This window comes from Cebus imitator, unplaced genomic scaffold, assembly GCF_001604975.1.
Source record: "Cebus imitator isolate Cc_AM_T3 unplaced genomic scaffold, Cebus_imitator-1.0 Scaffold40, whole genome shotgun sequence".
Lineage (NCBI taxonomy): Eukaryota > Metazoa > Chordata > Mammalia > Primates > Cebidae > Cebus > Cebus imitator.
This window is the reverse complement of record NW_016107355.1, coordinates 8,328,478-8,348,257: the sequence shown is the minus strand read 5'-3', so window position 1 is coordinate 8,348,257 and position 19,780 is coordinate 8,328,478. Positions and strand designations below refer to the sequence as shown.

Genomic DNA, 19,780 nt, shown 5'->3' with positions numbered 1-19,780 from the left:
ATGTAAATAAGGTAATGATCACTTATTAATGATCACTATTCTTAGGCAGCAGAATATCTCATGAAGCTTATAGAAGATGATTATATACAGGAAATGTTCCTTTCCTCCATATACTATGGGTGGAAAAATTTATTAGTGGATACATCTGTAGGTCCACAATACAATGCTAAGTGATGCTCACTTGAGAGGACAATGCTTTTTTAATAAAAAATCAATCAGGGTCTGGCGATGTGGGGTGGGGTGGCTCAAGCCTGTAATCTCATCAGTTTGGGAGGCTGAAGCAGGTGGATGGCTTGACAGCAAAGCTAGAGATCCTGTCTCAAAAAAAAAAGGAAGGAAGGAAGAAAGAGAAAGAAAGAAAGAAAAAGAGAAAGAAAGGAAAGAAGGAAAGAGAGAGAAAGAAAGGAAGGAAGGAAGGTGGGAAGGAAGGAAGGAAGGAAGGAAAGAAAGACAGAAAGAAAAGAAAAGAAAGAAGGAAAGAAAGAAAGAAAGAGAAACAGCGGAGTGCAATGGCCTATGCCTATTGTCCCAGCTACTCTATTAGGGAGACTGAGACAAGAAGATCTCTTGATCTCCCAGAAGTTTAAGGCTGTGGATTGTGCCACTGCACTCCAGCTTGGGCAACAAAGTGAGATCCTGTTGCTTAAAAAATGTAAATTAAAAAAATCAATCAGGCACACATTCAAGAGATAATAAGATAACCGTACCTGTTATCCAAGTGAGGGCTACTTCTTCACAACGACGAGGACAACGGCATTTTGCGCTCATTAAGGCAGAGACCATATCTGGCTCTGATACGTAAAAATCACTGACTTTGAGTCTCTGGTAAATTTCTTTCAAGGTCTGTTATGCTAAGTAAATCTCTTAATTAACTGAGTTTCAGATTCTTCATCTACAGAAGGGGAAGGACGACAAAACTTGCCCAGGAGTGTGTTGAGGGCCACATGAGAAAAGGCGAGTGAAAGGTGTTTTGAAACTGTCGAGTTCTGTACACATGTTAATTATGTAACAGATGTTAAAAATAGTATTACCTGCATGACTATATTGTCAGTAATTTTGACCAATATAAGCTTGTTCAGAAAGGTCGGGCTTTTGGAAATTGGAAGACTAGGGGATTAAGTTGGATATCTGGATTCCAGTCACATGATGAAATTACAGAAAATGTGTTTTGTTCGCTTTGATCCAAGAAGGTCATGTGCTGTTCTGTTGTTGTTTGTCGCTCAGGGTCCAAAGCTGACCCCAAGCAATCCCCGCTCCTTGAAAGGTTTTTTCTATCTGTACGGATACCGTCATTCCCGCCCTTCCCCCCAACTCCTTCAGTCCCTCGAGGAGTGAGGAGGGACACATTTCTGCTCGGTAACCCCTCCAATGCCCGAAGGGACGGTGCCGTGACGTTGCTCTGTCGGGACACCTCTTCCCTCCCCCACCCGCAGTCGTCAGGTTCCCGCGCGACCCGCGCTGTCCCCGCAGCGGCCCCAACCGCGGCGCGCCACGGCGCAGGCTCCGCGGCCAGATCAGGCGCGTCAGCCGAGCTCGGCGGTGGCGCGGGCGGCCGGGACGCAGCTGCCCCCTCTCGGCGTCCGCTGCATCCCCAGCAGCCACCGCCACCTCGGCCCGGAGCCGCCAAGATCTCGCCCGGCGGTTGCGGGCAGGGGCGCCTCCGGGTAAGTGCCAGGAGCTCCACGTAGGAGCGGGGGACGCGGGGTGGGGCGGCGGCGGTGGTCTGGGGACCGGAATAGACGCCTCTGCGGAAAGAGCGGGTCATGCCCGGGGCGGCGGGGCGCGAGGAGCATTGCGGCGTGCAGGGGAGGAGGCGCGCTGCCCTGCGCGGGAGAGGGGCGCGGGGCGTCTGGCCGCGGCAGCCGGGTCCCCGCTGCGGTGGCGCCCGCGGAGACGCTTGGGTGGACGGATGCAGAGGGCCGGGGTAATTAGGGAACGCAAGGTTGGCCAAGAGGGCTCCTGGCGTTGTTTTGTTTATGAGGATCCTCCAGTCAATGCAGCTGTCCCCCTTGAAAAATTGGGGGTGAGGACGGAGCAGAGTGTTGAATTTCTCTGTCTCCTCCTTCGAACCGGCCCTCCTTTTAGGGGGGTGGGGGCAAGGATGCGAAAGTGGGAGAAGTACCTGCTGCTGGGGGCAAAGGTGTCTGGAAGCAGGTGCTGCTGTCGGATGGGGGAAGGGAGCCTCCAGTGCTGTAAAGTTGCCAGAGGAGAAGAACCTTGTGTTGTTGCTGTTGGTCTGATGAGCCCCCTCTGTTGTCTTCAATTTAAAGTACCCAGGGAGAAGCCCCTTTGGCTTGCCTCGAATGTGTGTAAAAGAGAAATATGAGGGGAAGAATCCTGGAGGGAAAAAGATGAAAAGCAAGTCAGAGGGAGAAGCAAATTTGTGAGGAAGAGATGAGAATTAAGTTAGCCTTGAAGAATATGACAGGTCTTTTACTCTGCAGAAAACAATGAAAGAGTAATTTATGTTTAGAAATGAAGGAGGCAGAAGAGGTTGAACTTCTCCAGTGTCAGTAGATGCTTAATTATTTTTTATTTATCAGACTCTCTGGCAAGAATATAATTCTGATTTGAGCATGAAAAATGTTATTAAAATATGGCTCGGATGATAATTTGAAAGAAAGTACAACACCTGTTGTTTTATTTCATGTAATGTTACCTAGAATTTCTGAAGTTATCGTTTTGATGGTAAATGTTAGTAGCCAATAAGTATGGAAGCTTTAAAGCTAACTTAAGAGGCACGTTTTTGGGACAAAAAGGTAGCTTGCCAATTTAATGTATTTAAATTAATACACAATGAATTTAGAATGTGAAACTCTTTGATACTAATTTTTTCTTTCATTTTTCAGCTTTTTAACACTTAGAATTGTCTGGTGCTTTAAAATAGATTGTTTTTGAAAAAATACACACACTAATTTCAAACAATATAAAAATTTTTTAAAAATACTGCCAGTGTACTAGCCCAAGATAATCATTTTAACGCTGTGTTAAGGCATGCTTCCATAGGCTTTCTAAACATATTTTGATATACTGTGCAATTCGATATCAATTTACAATTTTGTGTAGCTACAGAATCAGAAATTTTACACAGTAACCTATAATATCTCGTTGGGATCTTGTTTTCTATGTGACATTATTTAAACTGACTTTTACTGCTATATAAAAACAAGTTTACAACTTCTATATAAAAATACTAAATATATTGTGAAATATTACCACGTAGGACTGAGCAATGAGAATTTGATGTACAAATGTACTTGCCCTTTGGGTAGTAATGATTATACTCCTTACTTAAAGGGACAGTCATAGAGTTAGCATTTGCTTCATAAATGTAAACGTTTTCTTGTTCTCTCTTTTAGATCGATCTTCTGAAATTTAAGTTTTCAAGATGAAGCTTTCATTGGCAACTGCCTTTTTAATTTTAATTTCCTTGTGGGTGGAAGAAACCTATTCTAAGGAAAAGTCTTCAAAGAAAGGGAAGGGGAAAAAGAAGCAGTATCTATGCCCATCGTATGTTCTTCATGTCTTATATTCTTATATGGAGAAATGTTATTGCATGTTTTAAGAAGGTTTATGAAGACACACATCAACAAAACTTTTCATATCGGAATACATATCCCATCTGTTTCATAGATAGAAAATGATAGGGTGAAGAGAGATTTAGAATGTGAGAATTGATTCCCAGTGTTCAAGGTAGTTTTATAGTTTTTTTTTTTTTTAATCATGACATGGGTTTATATAATTTTTATACATTGTTTTCAAAAGTAGGAAAAAGTCACTCTTTCTTTCTTATGCTAAATATGCAACTTTAATTGGATACTGATATACTGTGTTTTGAGCAAATACCAGTTCAAAAGGTTTTTTTAAAAATTCCTAAAATATTTTAAAGATGGGGTTTCACCATGTTGGCCAGGCTGGTCTTGAACTCCTGACCTCAGGTGATCCACCCACCTCGGCTTCCCAAAGTGCTAGGATTACAGGCGTGAGCCACCGTGCCTGGCCAATATTTAATAATATTTTATTTAAAAGTCAGATAAGTAAACTGTGATCTTAAAGTCCGTTTATGTGTATGCATGGCAAAGGAGATTCGTATGAAAGATCAATTTTCTATTTTAATAATTGTAAATAAGTAATATTAGGAAATTAGGATTTTTGTAAAAAGCAGGTCATTTACTTTGAAGTTACTTGAAAAAACAAAATCTAAATCCAACACAACGCCCACAGAAGACAAAGCTTTGTCACGTGGAGTCTTTTTTTTAGACAAAATCTCTCTCTATCACCCAGGCTGGAGTGCAGTGGCACAGTGTCGGTTCACTGCAACCTCCACCTCCCAGGTTTAAGTTATTCTCCTGCCTCAGCCTCCCAAGTAGCTGGGATTACAGGCATCCACCACCACACCTGGCACATTTTTGTATTTTTTAATAGAGATGGGGTTATGCCATGTTGACCAGGCTGGTCTCCAACTTCTGACCCCAGGTGATCTGTCTGCCTTGGCCTCCCAAAGTGTTGGGATTGCAGGTGTGAGCCACTGTGCCCCGCCGAGTCTTTTTTTTTTTTTTTTTTTTTTTTAACAGGAAAGATTAACTTTACTGGTGAGTGAAAGTAACATAGAGCAATTGTACAGGATATAAGCCAATAACTTTCTCAAAATATAATGTGTTTTAGGTAATAATGCAACATATGCAGTGATTTGGAATAAAAATTAATTTTCTATTACAGGTAATCTTCAATTAATATTTCTCAAATGTAATATTGATCATAGATAACAGTTTATTTTATTCCACCATCATTATTATTTAAATATATATTATTATAGTTTTACAGATGTCCTGCAAGAGATAAGTTACATTTTGGGAAGTGTATTTTGTAAAGAAAGGACACTAGAAGTGGTATTTTTTAATAGTTGTTGGTGTGAATTTGTGAGAGTAAAATTCTGGAGACAGTATCATGATCCACATAACGTCTAGCATTAAATCCAGCTCCATTTTAAGAGCTATCTGCTGATTTTCCCCCTTAATAGTCCTGCTTATTTTAGTGCTGCAGGACAGTCTGATGTCAGGGTCCAATTTCTGGGTGTATGACCCAATGGCCTTGAATTATGTTTGTGTGTCTCCTTTTGGCCATCTGCCCAGCTGGGTATGAACTGGGAACAATGGAGGCAGGTTCAGGAATAACCACAATCTACAACCATCTACACTGTTACAGTTTTTGTGCAACAAGTTGGAGATGAGCATTTTAGGGAACTGGACGTTGTCAGGCCTTAGTCTTCCCAAATGAAAGGACATTTATGTTTTAGGTATTCTTTATATTACCTTTTCTTTGATTAATGTTGGCATATTAACACAAACTGTTGTCTATGTCTTATAGTCACAGTGATTCTATGTATGGAATCAAGCCATCTTGGGTTTCTCTATATGAGGAAGCAGATAAGGCTCTTGTTCTCCCCTGTACACTCACCCCCCACCTTACATCAAATGTCATAATGAAATTATTCTGAACATAGCAACAGCAAATCTTATGACTACCATATATAATAAGAGAGAATGTCTTAGAGGATGTTCTGTGTCTTTTCAGAACTATATTATTAAATAGCCTTATGTATAGACTGTATATACTTATGGTGTTTATTATTTTTAAATAATAATTTATTTAGTAAATAAAGAGCATAACAATGAGTTCTCTTTTGATGAATATGATATTTTCAAGTGGAAGGCCCAACATATACCTGTTAAGCCCATATCTCAATATTTTAGATATGTTGAATAATTAACTGAAATTTCATCTTTGAATTTTTACATTATGGGCTTTTAAAAATAATTATGAGACTAGATAAAGACTTATTAACAGTTGCAATGGGATGCTGCCAAAAGTCTCGCTTGTTATAAAGCGGATGTACCTTGGAAAGTTAGAGTTGTATATTTTTCATTTGAGCATTTCATTAAGAATTCCGATTTGATTATCACTGAATTAAGAACTTCAGAAGACTAGGGTTGTCCCTGACTATGATTGGATCTATTGTATCAAATTGCTTCAGATATCTTAATTAAGAATTTGAGCTATAATAATGGGCTGTGAAAGAATATGCAAATTGTATGTATCTTAGAGAATGATCCAGTTTGCTCAGCCTATGTAAGTTGCTTATTCATTAAACATCTTGATTAAGAGGAATATTTAAAATTACAAAACCCAGAAATCAACTACAGACTACCCTGATACTCATCAGGATGGTGAAATTCTTGCCTAGTGGTGTTTTCATTTATTTGCACTTTTGTTTTTTTGAGTAGAGCTGATGAAGCAATGTGGGTGCATATATATAAGCAGTCCATGTGCAGCAATCCGGAGTGAAATCTTCCACTTTTACTGTTATAACAACATTTTCCCACAAGACTGTAAATAGAGGAAACATGTTTTAAAATTTAGGAGAAATGAAAGACTTGAGTTCCTTGATATTCTAAGATTTATTATTGGTGCTGAGCTCGAGTCAGATCATCAAATGTTCTTGGCCTCTTTGCTTTTCCTTTTTTTAACCTGCATTGTTTTCAGATGTGAGAAAAATGGTAAACTGATGTGATTATCTGTTATTTTTTTTATATATAAGTGAAGCACTAGTACCAGATTGACAAAGTATCTGATACATTTGCTTCCAAAAACTTAGAATTTTCATATGTATTAACAAATAAGAAATAAACTTTAAATTAATAAAAATATTTTAGTTAAGTCCTTGGACAGTTACCTTTTTATTTTACAGCTTACATTTGACATTGCCTTTAAGCTTTTGGTCTTTCCTCTGATTATCCATTCTGCCTGAGTAGAAATCCATGGTTGTAGTTACCATCTACTCACTGTTAACTCATGAGTCTTTAGACCTCTCTGAAGAGTGTCACACCCAGCTCAGACCTCTCTAAAGAGTGTCACACCCATACATCCACCATTTTAACCTGGCTGTCCCATCATGCACTCAAATTTAACTTGAGATGATAAAACCTGAACTCAGAATCATGTGAATAATACAATGAATGATCACTGAGAGTGGCGAACTCCTCACCAGATGATACCATTGCCACCTTTACCATTCAAGATAAAATCCTGGGGGCCACCTTAGACCGTCTCTTTCTACTTAGGTTCTCAAATTCAGTAGTCACCAGAACTTATCAATTACCATCTTAGGAATATGTCTTAAATTTTCATTCCCATGTGGGATGTTGCTTTAGTTACTCCTTCCCACCTTCTTGGGTGACTCCTTTTCAGTCTTCCTGCTTCTTATCTTTCTTGCTCAATTCATGCTCCACACTGACTGTACTGTACATTTTCCAATCGTTTCCTGAGTCTAGTCAGGTCATGTCAATATTGAGAGCACTTTAAGGACTCCATAGTGTTCTGGATAAGGTGGACATTTCTTAGCTCCACACACAAGGTTCCTGATGAACTGGCTTCTGAAGCCTCTAGAAGTATCTTCCCCAACTGGACCAGTGCCCCTGCCTAAGACTTACGTGGTCAACTCTCATACACCGTACTCTTTCATGTCTCTGCGAGGGATTTTCCCTTTCCCTAAAAAGCCAATGCTCTTCTCTTCTTCTTTTTTAGTTAACCTGTGTTAGTGATCCCATCTAAATTCATGACTATAACTACCACTTCCTGTTGGTTTCTATGTCTGTATATAGAGCCTGTACCTCTCTGAAGAGCACCATACCCATATCTCCAACACTTTAAACTGACTGTCCTGTAATGACCTCAAACTTAACTCAGACTCAAACCCTATTGTCTTCTTTGGGAAACGTTTCCTAATCCTGACAGTGAGATTTAGATAACTACTTTCTGTGCCTCCAGAGTTCCCTAATTACCACTCATGTTTATAATACAGTATAGTAATTATTTATTATAATTGTCTACTTTCCCCACTAGATTGTAAGCTCCTTGAGAGCAGTGTCTTGATTAACCCAATCACCAGAGAGTAACAAAGCTCCTGGAGCATATATATATATAATAAAAGTTTGTTTAATGAAGTGAATAAAAACATAAAGATCTTTGACTATCTCTTATTAAGTCTTTATATCTGGATTTTGTTAGGTTACTTGAAATGGACTGATACTATCCCTGTGGAAAATTTAGAAATATGGTCTCAATATTAGGAAAACTAGGTGAGGTAGCAACTGGGTAGCTAATGGAACATCTTCACTCTGGATTATGTCACCTAGTTTGTTTTTAGCCTCATCATAGTCAATTATTTGTCAATGACTGAAATAAAACTAGACAGAGAAAAAATCCAAACTGAGGCTATGTGATATTGGGACATGTAGTGAATATATGAGACAGAATTAGGATTCAATATGATCTTGAAGGGCTAAATGAGATGGATCTAACACTACTGAAGAATAAATTGCACTTTGGTCTAGAAGCCACTTGCACAAGTATAGGATGAGGGAAAACATAGCTTGGCAGAGTACATTTGGGAAAAAAAATATTACATGATTATCACACAAATGAATAGTTATATATTTTTACACCTACATGCAATTTAGTATTTTAAGAAAGAAATTCTTAAAATTAACATATTCTTAACATGAAATTAGCAAAACAAAAACTATTTTGATAGTAAAATTATTTTACTAATTTTATGTTAAGTATATTGCTTAATAGAAGTATTTAAAGAAAGGTTAACAGAGATTTCTACACTGTGCTAATACAGAAAATATTTTCAGAAGAGAGAAATAATAATAGTAAAAGTAATGAAAATCATGTCATATTAGAAAGAGCTGAAGGAAATGAGATACTTGAAAATTGTCTTCAAAGTTTTAAAAAAATGATGGTGATGAGAAAGTAGACTTTGTTGCCTGGCACCAAAAATTAAAAGCAGTACTAATAAATAGAAACCTCAGGGAGGGATATTTTCAACTCCAAGTTCAGAAGAACTTTCTAAGAGTTCTACCAAGATGTAATTTTTTGAGAAGGGAGGTTGCGAAGTTCATGGTAACTGGAGGTACGCAGGCATGTGGGATAATTACTTGGTGGGCATATTATAGAGAATGAGCATTAGACAGGCGGTTAAACCAGAGCGTGATATAATATGATTTCAACTTGTGAGATTTTTAAGATTCTGTGATTCTCATACATAGTATTTGATTACAGCCTTATCATTATCCAATAGCAAAATGACCCATAGAGAATTGTGTTTTAAAAAGTTTATCTTGATCTATTTATTTGAGTATGTCTTTATTTTGGGGGAATTGACTTAGAAAGCTCTACTACCAGAGATAATATATCTTGGTGATGTGTTAATAATAAGCATTAAGAAACTTACTATTAAGGCTTGAAATTTCATGAATAACAAGGTTTTTTGAAAACATTTCATTCAAACCCAGAAAAGCTTTTCTTTTTCCTGACCTTAGTTTTAGCTATAAGAGGAAATATGTCAAGATACTATAGTTTTCAAGAAATGATGAACACAGGATAACAAATATAATGAGCTAATCAATGCCTGCCATAATTTATAAGGCATAGTTATATGGATTTATGTTTGTAGGTACATCATATATGAAACTAGAAATACTATAATATACTTTCTGATTTTTTGATTGAATAACAGTAATTAAAAAAACAGAACTACCTCAAAATGAAAGTGAATATTCTTTGCCATTTCTATTTTTGCTCACAGCAGACATAATAAGCACTTTTTAATAGTGAACTTGGCCAAGCTATACAACCCCTTGTCACATACGACATTATTTTTGCCACCACTGAGTTAGAGAAACTTCTATCTTTTGTTGCAGACTGTTTGAATTTTAAACATTTGATAGCTTACAGTTAGTGCAACTAATATGTTTGAAATTTGCATTTGAAATCTTACCTCTTTCCTCCCATTTTGGTCCATACTTGTATCTTAGGTCTGGGAAGGTTAATAACAAGCCCATAAGTGTTGAGGGCTGCTATTATTTATAGTGATATTAGCATGTATTATCCTACCTTCCAAATTACCTTTCCTTCAAGCTGTTGGTACTCTAGCTTTAAAAGAATTACATAAATAACTTTTAACTTTTGTTCTTGTTCTCTGTGTATATTGAGAAAAATGTGATTTCTTTCTGTTAGTTTTTTCATAGACTAAATTTGTGTGTGCATATGTAAATGGTTTGATGCTGTTTATGAGATTTTTTTTGTCTTCTTCAGAGAGAGATTGTACCATTGAATGAAACCTTTTTTGCACTTCAGTTTGTATGTACTAAGAAGGGTAGATTACTGTTGAATAATCAATGCTACCACACGTTGCCTGGGTATTGTATTAGCCATCTATTTATCTTCTATTCACTAATAGACTAAACTGATTTTAGTTTAATTCTAGTTTCTTCCTAGTAAAAATATTCAAGACAAAGACATTGGCCAAAAGATGAAAGGGGGATTGGAAAAGGATATGGATAATCTATAAAATGGATACTATTGAAAACTACCTGTGTTATTACTATTATATATCAAGACTGAGTTTTTTTTACTGATGTTTAGTTATGTATTTTCTTATTACCTGTTTGAACAATTCAATTTTAATGGCATGCTGCTATTTTGCTATCAATCGAATTGATCTTCTTTTTTCAGAAAGAAATCATCATCCTTATTATTCCAGTTACCCAGGCATGAAGCTTCGATGGAACCTAACACTCTTAAGATGATTGTCTATATCCGCCATGTTCAAGTTTTTCTTCACTGCATCTGCTCTTAGACCATTCTTTTCTTTTCTTTTTTGGAGACAGGATCTGATTCTGTTGCCCAGGCTGGAGCACAGTGGTGTGATCATAGCCCATTGCAGCCTTCATCTCTTGGACTCCAGCAATCCTCCAGCCTTGGCCTCTCAAAGTACAGGGATTCCAGGCATGAGCCACTGTGCCCAGCCACCATTATTTTTAACACATTTGTTACTATATCTTCCTATTCACCCTAGTTTTTCTATCCTTATTGTCCATCTTAACATGCCATCTGTATTTTTGTCTTATTATTCTTATGTTTAAGAACTTACAATATCTTATTACCTTATGGTTCTTGAACTCCAGTACATACTTCTTACCTTGATTTTTCAAGAGCTTCCCTAACTTATATTCCTAAATTTATGTGAAACAACTCTTTTATTTTATATACGTAGATATGTATGTTTTTAGAGACAGGGTCTTACTCTGTTGCCCAGGCTGGAGTTCAGTGGTACAATCATAGATCATTGCAATCTCAAACTCCTGGCATCAAGTGGTCCTCCCACCTTGGCCTACCAATGTCTTAGAGTTACAGGTGTCAGCCATACCCAAGCCTACTCTCTTATTTTGGAAAGATTAATCTGCCCTTGTTCCTAATCTTCTCTTGCTATTATGTATGCTTGGACATGTTTATGTTTGGAATGACAACTTCTTACTTAATATATCTAGACTTTACTCAGAGCTCATCTTAGCTATTACTTTGCTTTATAAAACATTTAAAACAAGTTTTAGTTGAGAATATGATTAATCTGCATTAATAGCATGTTGCAGTTTATTAATGCTTTTATGTCTTGGATATTGACAGAAATACAATGTTTAGAAAGAAAAAAGTATTAATCTCATGGTGAGTATATTACCTGAAGCATTATGTTGAACTCTGGTTGCCATAATTCATGAGAGTTAGAATTACATGTGAGTTTGTTTGCAGAATCATGACCAGTATTAGCACAAATGTGAAAGTCTGTTGTGTTGTTTGATTAATTGTATTGCACATTGTTTTCTTTGAAGAATAGAAGAGTGATCACTTTTTATTTGATGTGTTGTCATATAAAATGAACGAGACTTTCTTTGTATGACCCCAAGTTATAGAATTAAGACCAAAGTGAGAAATAGAGGAAGGTAAGCTCAATTAAAGAAAAATAGAGAACTGTCCAAAGAGAAAATGGGTTTCTTTGGGAACTTCTTTGTTGCTGGAGTGATTGAACATAGCTTGGGTAGGGACATGACCCAAATAACATCACTGGGAAGTTAAGAGTATTTAAAAGTTCTTTTCATCCCCAAGGTTTCATAGGCCTATGATTAAAACTGAAATTAAACTCCCTGTCCTTGATATTCCAGAATCCTTTTTGTGCATACTGGATGTTTTGATGCTTGATTAGAATTAGTTCTTTATACAATGATGTCTTTTATTTTCTAGTTGAACTCTATTGTATAGTTTTTACTGTCTAACTAAATTGTAAGTACATGAGATAAAATGGTTATATATACTTTTATATCCTGCCCTACTTCAAAACTGTTTGCAAAAGAGCTCCATTTATGCTTGCTAGTTCACAGGAAATCAAATGAGTAGCTGATAATATAGATAAATGCTAAATTAATCTTTTGATGGGTTAGTGGTTCACTGGGATGATTTTAGAGGTAAAACATGTATTGTTTAAAATTTGCTGTGTATGTCTACTAAATTATGATGGCTAAGGCATTGTGTAATAAGATAGCAGAAAGAACACCACTGTGTATCATTTAGCACTTTTGCTAATTGGCTGTATGACTTTCAGTAAGTCACTTTCTAAGTCTCAGTTTTCTCTTTTGCATAGTGAAAAGTTTGCTCTCAATAGTCTCGTAATTTTATTCATTGATTTATGGCAGCGATATCTTTTATGATACAATACAGTTTTGTTTGTGATTGCTTTGGTAACTTTAAATTCAGGGTTAACTATTTAAGTGTTTTGTTGGTGCCTTTTTCCCCCAATTTTTAACCAGTCAAGCCTAACAAGTGAGAAAAGAATATACAAAATTATATTTCTTAAGGAAGTTAACTACAAAGGGAATCTAATTTCAGAGCCGATTTATCAAAACACAGGTATTTAACTGAACTCCAAAGTAGAAGAGTAAGATATGAGGAAGGTGAATTGTCTGCATTCTTAGCCTATCATATTTTACAAATTAAGGAATTTGACTTATTGAAATGCATCCTTTTTTTTTTCTTGTGGAGGTAAATAATTTCTGTAATAGGATTAAAAAATAGAGTGTTTTTGCAAAAGTCTCTTATATTTTGCTTGTGCTACGACCTGAAATAGTCATATCATTGCTCTGCTAAAGAGAGCTGAGATCCCTTATAAATGAATTCCTTTACCATGGGTATTTTATGAAAATTTACACTTAGAATTCATGAAGCCAATTATTCAAACTTATGTACATGCAAATGGATCCTCTGAGAAATGATGTAAATATGAAATAATATTTCTAGAGCTCTGACTGGAATAACAGTGAAGCACTTATTAAATTTCTAATAAAATGTATTGGATACCTTGAGACATCTGACCTTTATTAGTCCTCGTGTAAGAAAACAATAGTAGGAGTTCATGATTATTCAGGGAATTTACTACTCCTGTGCTGATTCCTGAGAATAATCTAATAGAAAAGGCCTTAATGAGTAGATGTGTGATGTTGTTTGTATCATTGTTTAACTCTCAGTGACACTGTGGGCATGGCTGACAAAATAATCTAAAGTCTTACTGCAACATTTTTTAATATTCTCTCTACATGCTAGTTATGTGTGTCTGGAATCTCTATAATATTTTTGACTTAATCCTACACATGTAGATGTTTTCAGTGATCTAGAATCTGGTTGATTTATTTTTATATAATCTTGACTAAATCTTCATTTTGGTTCCAAATTATTTTTGTTACCCCTCAGAGGCTCTAAATTCCTCTCTCCACATTGTTCCTGTCCTTTATCTCGTTCACTTAAGTATTAGCATAAAATTTTAACTCTTATTTTAAAGGAAAAGTATAGAGGTCCTTGGACAGGAACTCCCCCAGTCTTCCTTCATTTTCATTCTAAAGCTACATGAACCATCATCCTTCCTTTTCTCCTTTTCTCCTGATTTAACAAAAAATGAATTTTTTTAGATCCCATCTCCTCCACTGTCTTCTGAAATGTATCTCATAGCTTACTCAGCTCTCCTGTGTTTTAAATTTTCTTTTTTTCTTTGGCTCTTTTTTCTTAAGTGCTTACAAACATATTGAAGGGTCTCCCAACTGGAAAAAAAAATGTTTAGTTTTTACATTCCTATTTCATTAACTTTGGTTTTCCCCTCTGTTAATTACTATATTTCTTAAACTAATAGGATGAAATGGCCTATACTTTTTGAGCTTTAATTCACTAGTTCTTTTCTTTGCTTACCTCGAATATCCTTATATTACAAAAGACATGCAATATTATTGCCATAAATAAAACAATAATAAAACTCTGTTTCAAAGAAATAAGTAAATGATGATATGAATTTTATTCTTTTAAAACAAATATAGTGACTTTCTTTTAAGTCCTTGTTATTACTCAGTAAGGCCTAACCATCTTCTGTAAATGGAAACAATACCCTATTTCACCCATCCCACGTTTGGCTTCCAGAACTTTACTCACCCCAGGCTCCTTGTTAGCCACCTCTCTGACTACAGCTGATTAACCACCTTCACTGGCTATTTCTTTTCTGTCTTTCCTGACATATTGGGTTTTCCAGATATTCATCCTTAGTTATTTGAGCGTCTTTCTTATCAATTTCCCCCTGGATAGTATCTCTTTGTATCTATGATTGTTTCTCTATCTTTATCTCTGTGTAACTTGACTCTTGATTTCCAAGTAATTATTTTCAACTTCCTACTGGACCTCAAAACATATTAAATTGGCATTCCCATCTGTATTCCCCAGCTCTGCACCCAGCCTTTCATGAGAAATGACAAAAGCATCTTCTAATCCTTCATGCGTTCACTTTCATCATGTCATCGATTACTCATTCTGTTTATGGTTCAGAAATGATTCTTGCATCTAGCTACTTCTCATCTCTACTTTTATGGTCCTTGTTCAGACCATCATCACATCACCTTGAATCTGTTATTGCAGTACTTTCCTAGATTCCTCAGCTTGATCCTGTCCCCTCTACTGTGCTCATTCTCTACAACAGTGGATCTCAAATTGTTGGTCTTGAAGTCCCCTCTGCAACCTGGAGCATGCTTAAGGGCACAAAAGAGCCTTAATTTATGTGGGTTATACTACTGAGATTACCTTGATACAAATTGAAACAAATTTAAAAGATATTAAATAACTGTACTGATGTTAACATGAATAGCTTATTTTTTTATGAAAACTAAATTTTGGAAAACAAACTACTGAGAGGTGGGGAATTGTTTTACTGTAGCAATACAGTTTAACGACTGGCTTAATGGACAACAGCAGGATTCTCGTATCTGCTTCTGCATTCAGTTTGTTGTGATATATTGTTTTGGTTGAAGTATGTGAAAACATTATGACTTCATGCAGACATAAAATTGAAAAAGGGAAGAGTATTTTAATGGCCTTGTCCTAATTGTGAATATTCTTCTTTAATGTCATGCCAAAATTTAACCAGTGCTAGTTCCATAAAAGATAGTTTCAATGTGAAATCTGAAATCACATCAGTGAACATTTTGTCCTCTGTTACATTAAAATCCACTAGTCTGTTTTGCACTTTTAATGACTCTTTGGTGATTTTATAACATCATTTGGAAAATATTGATTCTCTGGGTTTTGCAGATTTTCCAAATGTTGACATATTTTATTATATAACATCAAAAAAATCACATCTATCTAATATCACTTATGATCTCATTGGAATGTCTGTGAGTGCTGGGAAGCTGTCAAACTCATGGTAGCTGATATTAATTTTAAGATTCCAATTTTTGTTTGGAAGTTCACATTTTATCACTGGCAACAAATAGAGTAGTTTTTTTTCCTCAAAGTTAGAGATTCTCCCCATTCGCTTTTGAAAAATATTTTCCCAAATATTCAAATCTGAATTACCACCATTTTTCTATGGTGTTTCCTGAAAATGGCCTTTCATGGAAAATGCCTATCTTGTTCAATCTAATATTAAATCTATTAATTTCAGTCTATCTAGTAAGTCAGACATTCACTCTATCTCTATTAACTAAACTTGTAATTTTCAAGTAATGTTTTGGAAACAGTTATAATAGTTTGGTGTGCAGCACAAGGATTTATGGGTACTCTCCATTTTTCATACAACATTAAAAAATATTAAGTTTCAAAAACTAATAAAACTAATATTTTTATGAATTCTTAAGGAACATTGCTTAGGAAACTGTCTTTTAAAATTCTTGTTTATTTTTTTCTGCTAGTATATGATGTTGAAGAATACAATGGCTATTAGTACATTTAAGCATGATTTTCTTGATTTGTGCTAAAACACCAGCAGTTTTTCCCGCCATCGCTTTTGTACCATCAGTGAAAATGTCAACATGGTGGAAAAAAGTAAATAATATTTTAGTATCACTATAATAAAAATAGTTTTGACTCTGTGGACAGTAACAGAGTGTGTAACACTGTGTAACAGTACTCAAAGCGTGGTCCATAGACCTCCTGAAAGTGTCCTGGGTACGTTCAGGAGTTTATGGCTGTGGACCACACTTTGAGGACTGTTACTCTATAGTGTCAACATGAGTGATACTCAGTGTATATCCAATCACTTACTTCTTTCCTTGTGGCCCACCTTTTCTCTTTTCATTTCTGCTCTACATTTCCAGCATCTTGTGTTATGCTGCACTTCTTGGTGTTCCTGGGCAGCCTGATCTTTTTGTGACACTCTTCTGTTGTCTATTCTTTAACTTCTTCCTAGGGTTTGGCTTGTCCTTTTCTCCTTAATATGTTACATCCCTCCTTATCCTTCTTGTCCCAGCTAAGTCACCTACTCTATGAACTCCCTGCCATTAACATTATAAAAAATCAAATGCTAAAAAAATTGATACATTTAAGGTAACATTGGTTGAATTAATATGGAGGAGAAAGATTGGATTGAAAATTCAGGAGTCTTGGGTTCTAGTTGACTCTGTTACTGACCAGTTTTGCATCACAGATGATTCTCTTTGAGGTAAGTGTCCTGATCTTTAAGATAAACTCATAAACAATATGATTTCTTAGGGTAATTGAGAGAAAAGTTTATTCTGGAATTTTAGTATGTGGAAATGGTGGTTTTTTTTTTTTTTTTTTTTTTTTTTTTTTTTTTNGAGTAAAAAGACATAGGTTCTACTTTAGAGAAGATCACTTGATACATTTTTGACCTAGAATAAAGTGATCAATTTGCTTCTCTAAGACTTCATTTTTTTTTAATCTGTAAAATGGTAATAAGAATCTCTACCTATTTCATAGAGCTTCTCTGATAGGATAATTTGGAATTATATGTAAAAGTATTTTCTAACTGTAAAACTTCTACAAGGCGGATTACCTGTTTGTGATATTCGAGCTTCTTTTAAAAAGTTCAAAGTGATTTTGCGTCTTTGCTATTATTCTTGGTCTCTTTTTTAACCATTACTTAAGCTAATAAATATAGAAAACCTAATCATGGGGAAAATATCTGGGTCATTTTATTGCACATAGCTTTCCTCACAAACTCAGAGTGTTAGGGCTGGGATAAATAGAACATCTGTGGCATGACTTTATGTGAGAGTTAATGCCAGATGCTTGACACATGGGAAGTCATCGACTTTTCACAATGAACCTGGACTGCAAGCAGCATCATTCACCCTTCATATATAAAGAACATAGGATGTGGAGAGTGTTTGTATAGCTTTCTTAAGGTCATAAAGTCAGTCAGTAGTAGTCAGGTGGTTGTTTGAAGCTAACTCTTTAGTCATACTGTACATATCAGAGTCCTTCCCCCCTTTTTTGGAAGATTGGGGAACTGTAGTCACAAAGGTAGTAAAATAGCTTTCCTAAGGGCCCATGACTAGCTAGTGGAAGATTTGCCAGTTAAACTTAGGTCTTCTGATTCCCATTCCAAGTTTTTTCACTAATGTTCTTGCCACTACATTTATGTTTGGTTATTACCCTCACCAATAGAAACACATTTTTCTTCTTGATTGTCACTCAGCCTTTGCATATCTTTATCATTTTCAAGCAACATAATGGGTCTTTTACATACATTTAAAGCTTATTGAAGTTATTTCTAAATAATAGAATGGATGTTACTTTCTGAGCACACTATCTGACAATCTTCCTTTTCGTAGATGTGTGTTCCACCACCTAAAAACTAGTCATTAGTTTGATTGGCAGTATGTAATTTGGAATGTTAGCTATCAATAGATGTTTTATAAATAAGAAAGCATTCCTGAGCTACTGTGGTCAGGAAACATGATTTATTTTCTTTCCATGCTGCATGTATGCATATATATACATGTAATAAGATCACAAAAACATATCTAAAAAGAAGTAAAGTGTAAGATACATGGTTCCCTTTGGCTCTGCTACCAAGGGATAAAAAGCAATAGACTAATTCTTCAGAGAGAGAAAAGTGAGTTATCTCTTAAACCACCATGAAAAATTCAGATACAGGCATTTGCTTTCTCATATAGGATATTACATACAGACTTAGTTTTAACTGATCAAAGATTATAATATCATATTTTAATTGCTTCATGCTATCTCTCTGTCTTTTTGCCTCAATCTGTCTATATATGTGTTTGTTCTCTGTATATGTAACATACAAATAATTAAACACAAGTTGCTTTGTGCATTCATTTTTAAACCTTTTTGAAGTATGTATAATATGCATACAGAAAGGTGCACCAATCATAAGTATACAATTTAATAAATGTTCACATTGGTAACCAGCACCCAGATCTAGAAACAGAGCATGTCCAAAACCTTAGAAGTCACTTTATGTCCTTTCCAAATCACTCATTGCCAACTCCAGTGATTACCATTCAGTAGATTAATTTTGCTTATCTTCAAACTGTATGTAAATAGAAAAATCCAGTAAGGATCTTTTATAACTGGCTGCTTTTGCTCATTAAATCTGTAAGATTTATTCACAGTGTTAGATGTAGCATAAGTTCATTCATTGTCTTGCTGCCTAGTATTCCATTATATGAATCACCACAGTTTATTTTTCTGTTCTGCTATTTATAAACATTTGAGTTGTTTCCAAATATACCTGTACACACATACCAATAAAGACTTGTTGAGAATATCCAAAGAACTTTTAGAAATTATTAAGAAAAAAGCAGATAATCTAATTGAAAATGACCAGAAGAGGGTAGCCTAAAGGCCAATCAAAATATGTAAAGGTGGTCAACTTCATTTGTCATCTAGGGAATGCAGATTAAAATCATCATGGGATACCAATACACATCCACCAGCATGGCTAAATGAAAGAAGAAGAGAATGTGAAGAACCACATTGCTCAAATCCTTTTGGTGAAAGTTCAAAATGGTATAAACATTTGGTAAACGATTTGTAAATGGCTTACCATTTACAAAGCTGAAAATCCATATACTCTATGAACCAGCTGTTCTATTTCTGGCGTATAGAGTACTCAACAGAATTGTGTACACATTTACCAAAAAATATGTACAAGAATGCTCACAGAAGCACTGTCTGTAATTATGAAAAATATTTATTTTTTAAGCACTTGGAAGTGCTTCATTGATTCAAAAGAGTCAAACATTTTCACACTAAAATAATATTCAGCATCACATGGGTTGGAGGACTAGAACTTTGGTAGTGCTGATATACATTGAGTTGGCTATAGGAAGACCATGGAGATTTATAAAGGATTAGTGTTTCAAGGAAACAGCCATCAAATACAAAATTTCCATGGCAGGCTTTATGTGTTCAAATCATAGCATGTAGAGTAGGAAGAGGGTGAATGATGGAAAGAGTGATAGATATGAGTTGAGAAAAGTTGTAATGGCTGAATGATATATGGCTTGGAAGGTCATCATAAGAGTGATTTCCATGTTTTGGTCCTGAGCCAAAAAAAAAAAGAATGGTTTTTATTTACTGA

At 35.6% G+C, this 19,780-nt stretch overlaps 1 protein-coding gene across 2 annotated transcripts in view; it reads left to right on the top strand.

Moving 5' to 3' along the window:
• The first annotated feature begins 1,523 nt into the window (after positions 1-1,523).
• The window catches only part of GLRB (glycine receptor beta), an 87,659-nt gene continuing 69,402 nt past the window's right edge, over positions 1,524-19,780 (top strand). The window contains exons 1-2 of one of the 2 annotated variants that reach the window (XM_017526029.2): positions 1,524-1,663; positions 3,360-3,510. In XM_017526029.2, the coding sequence (XP_017381518.1) occupies positions 3,389-3,510 (122 nt within the window). In that variant the 5' untranslated portion in view covers positions 1,524-1,663; positions 3,360-3,388. Of the gene's footprint in view, positions 1,664-1,769; positions 1,925-3,359; positions 3,511-19,780 lie in introns of those variants that run through there. The other variant, XM_037737609.1, reaches the window with a different exon arrangement.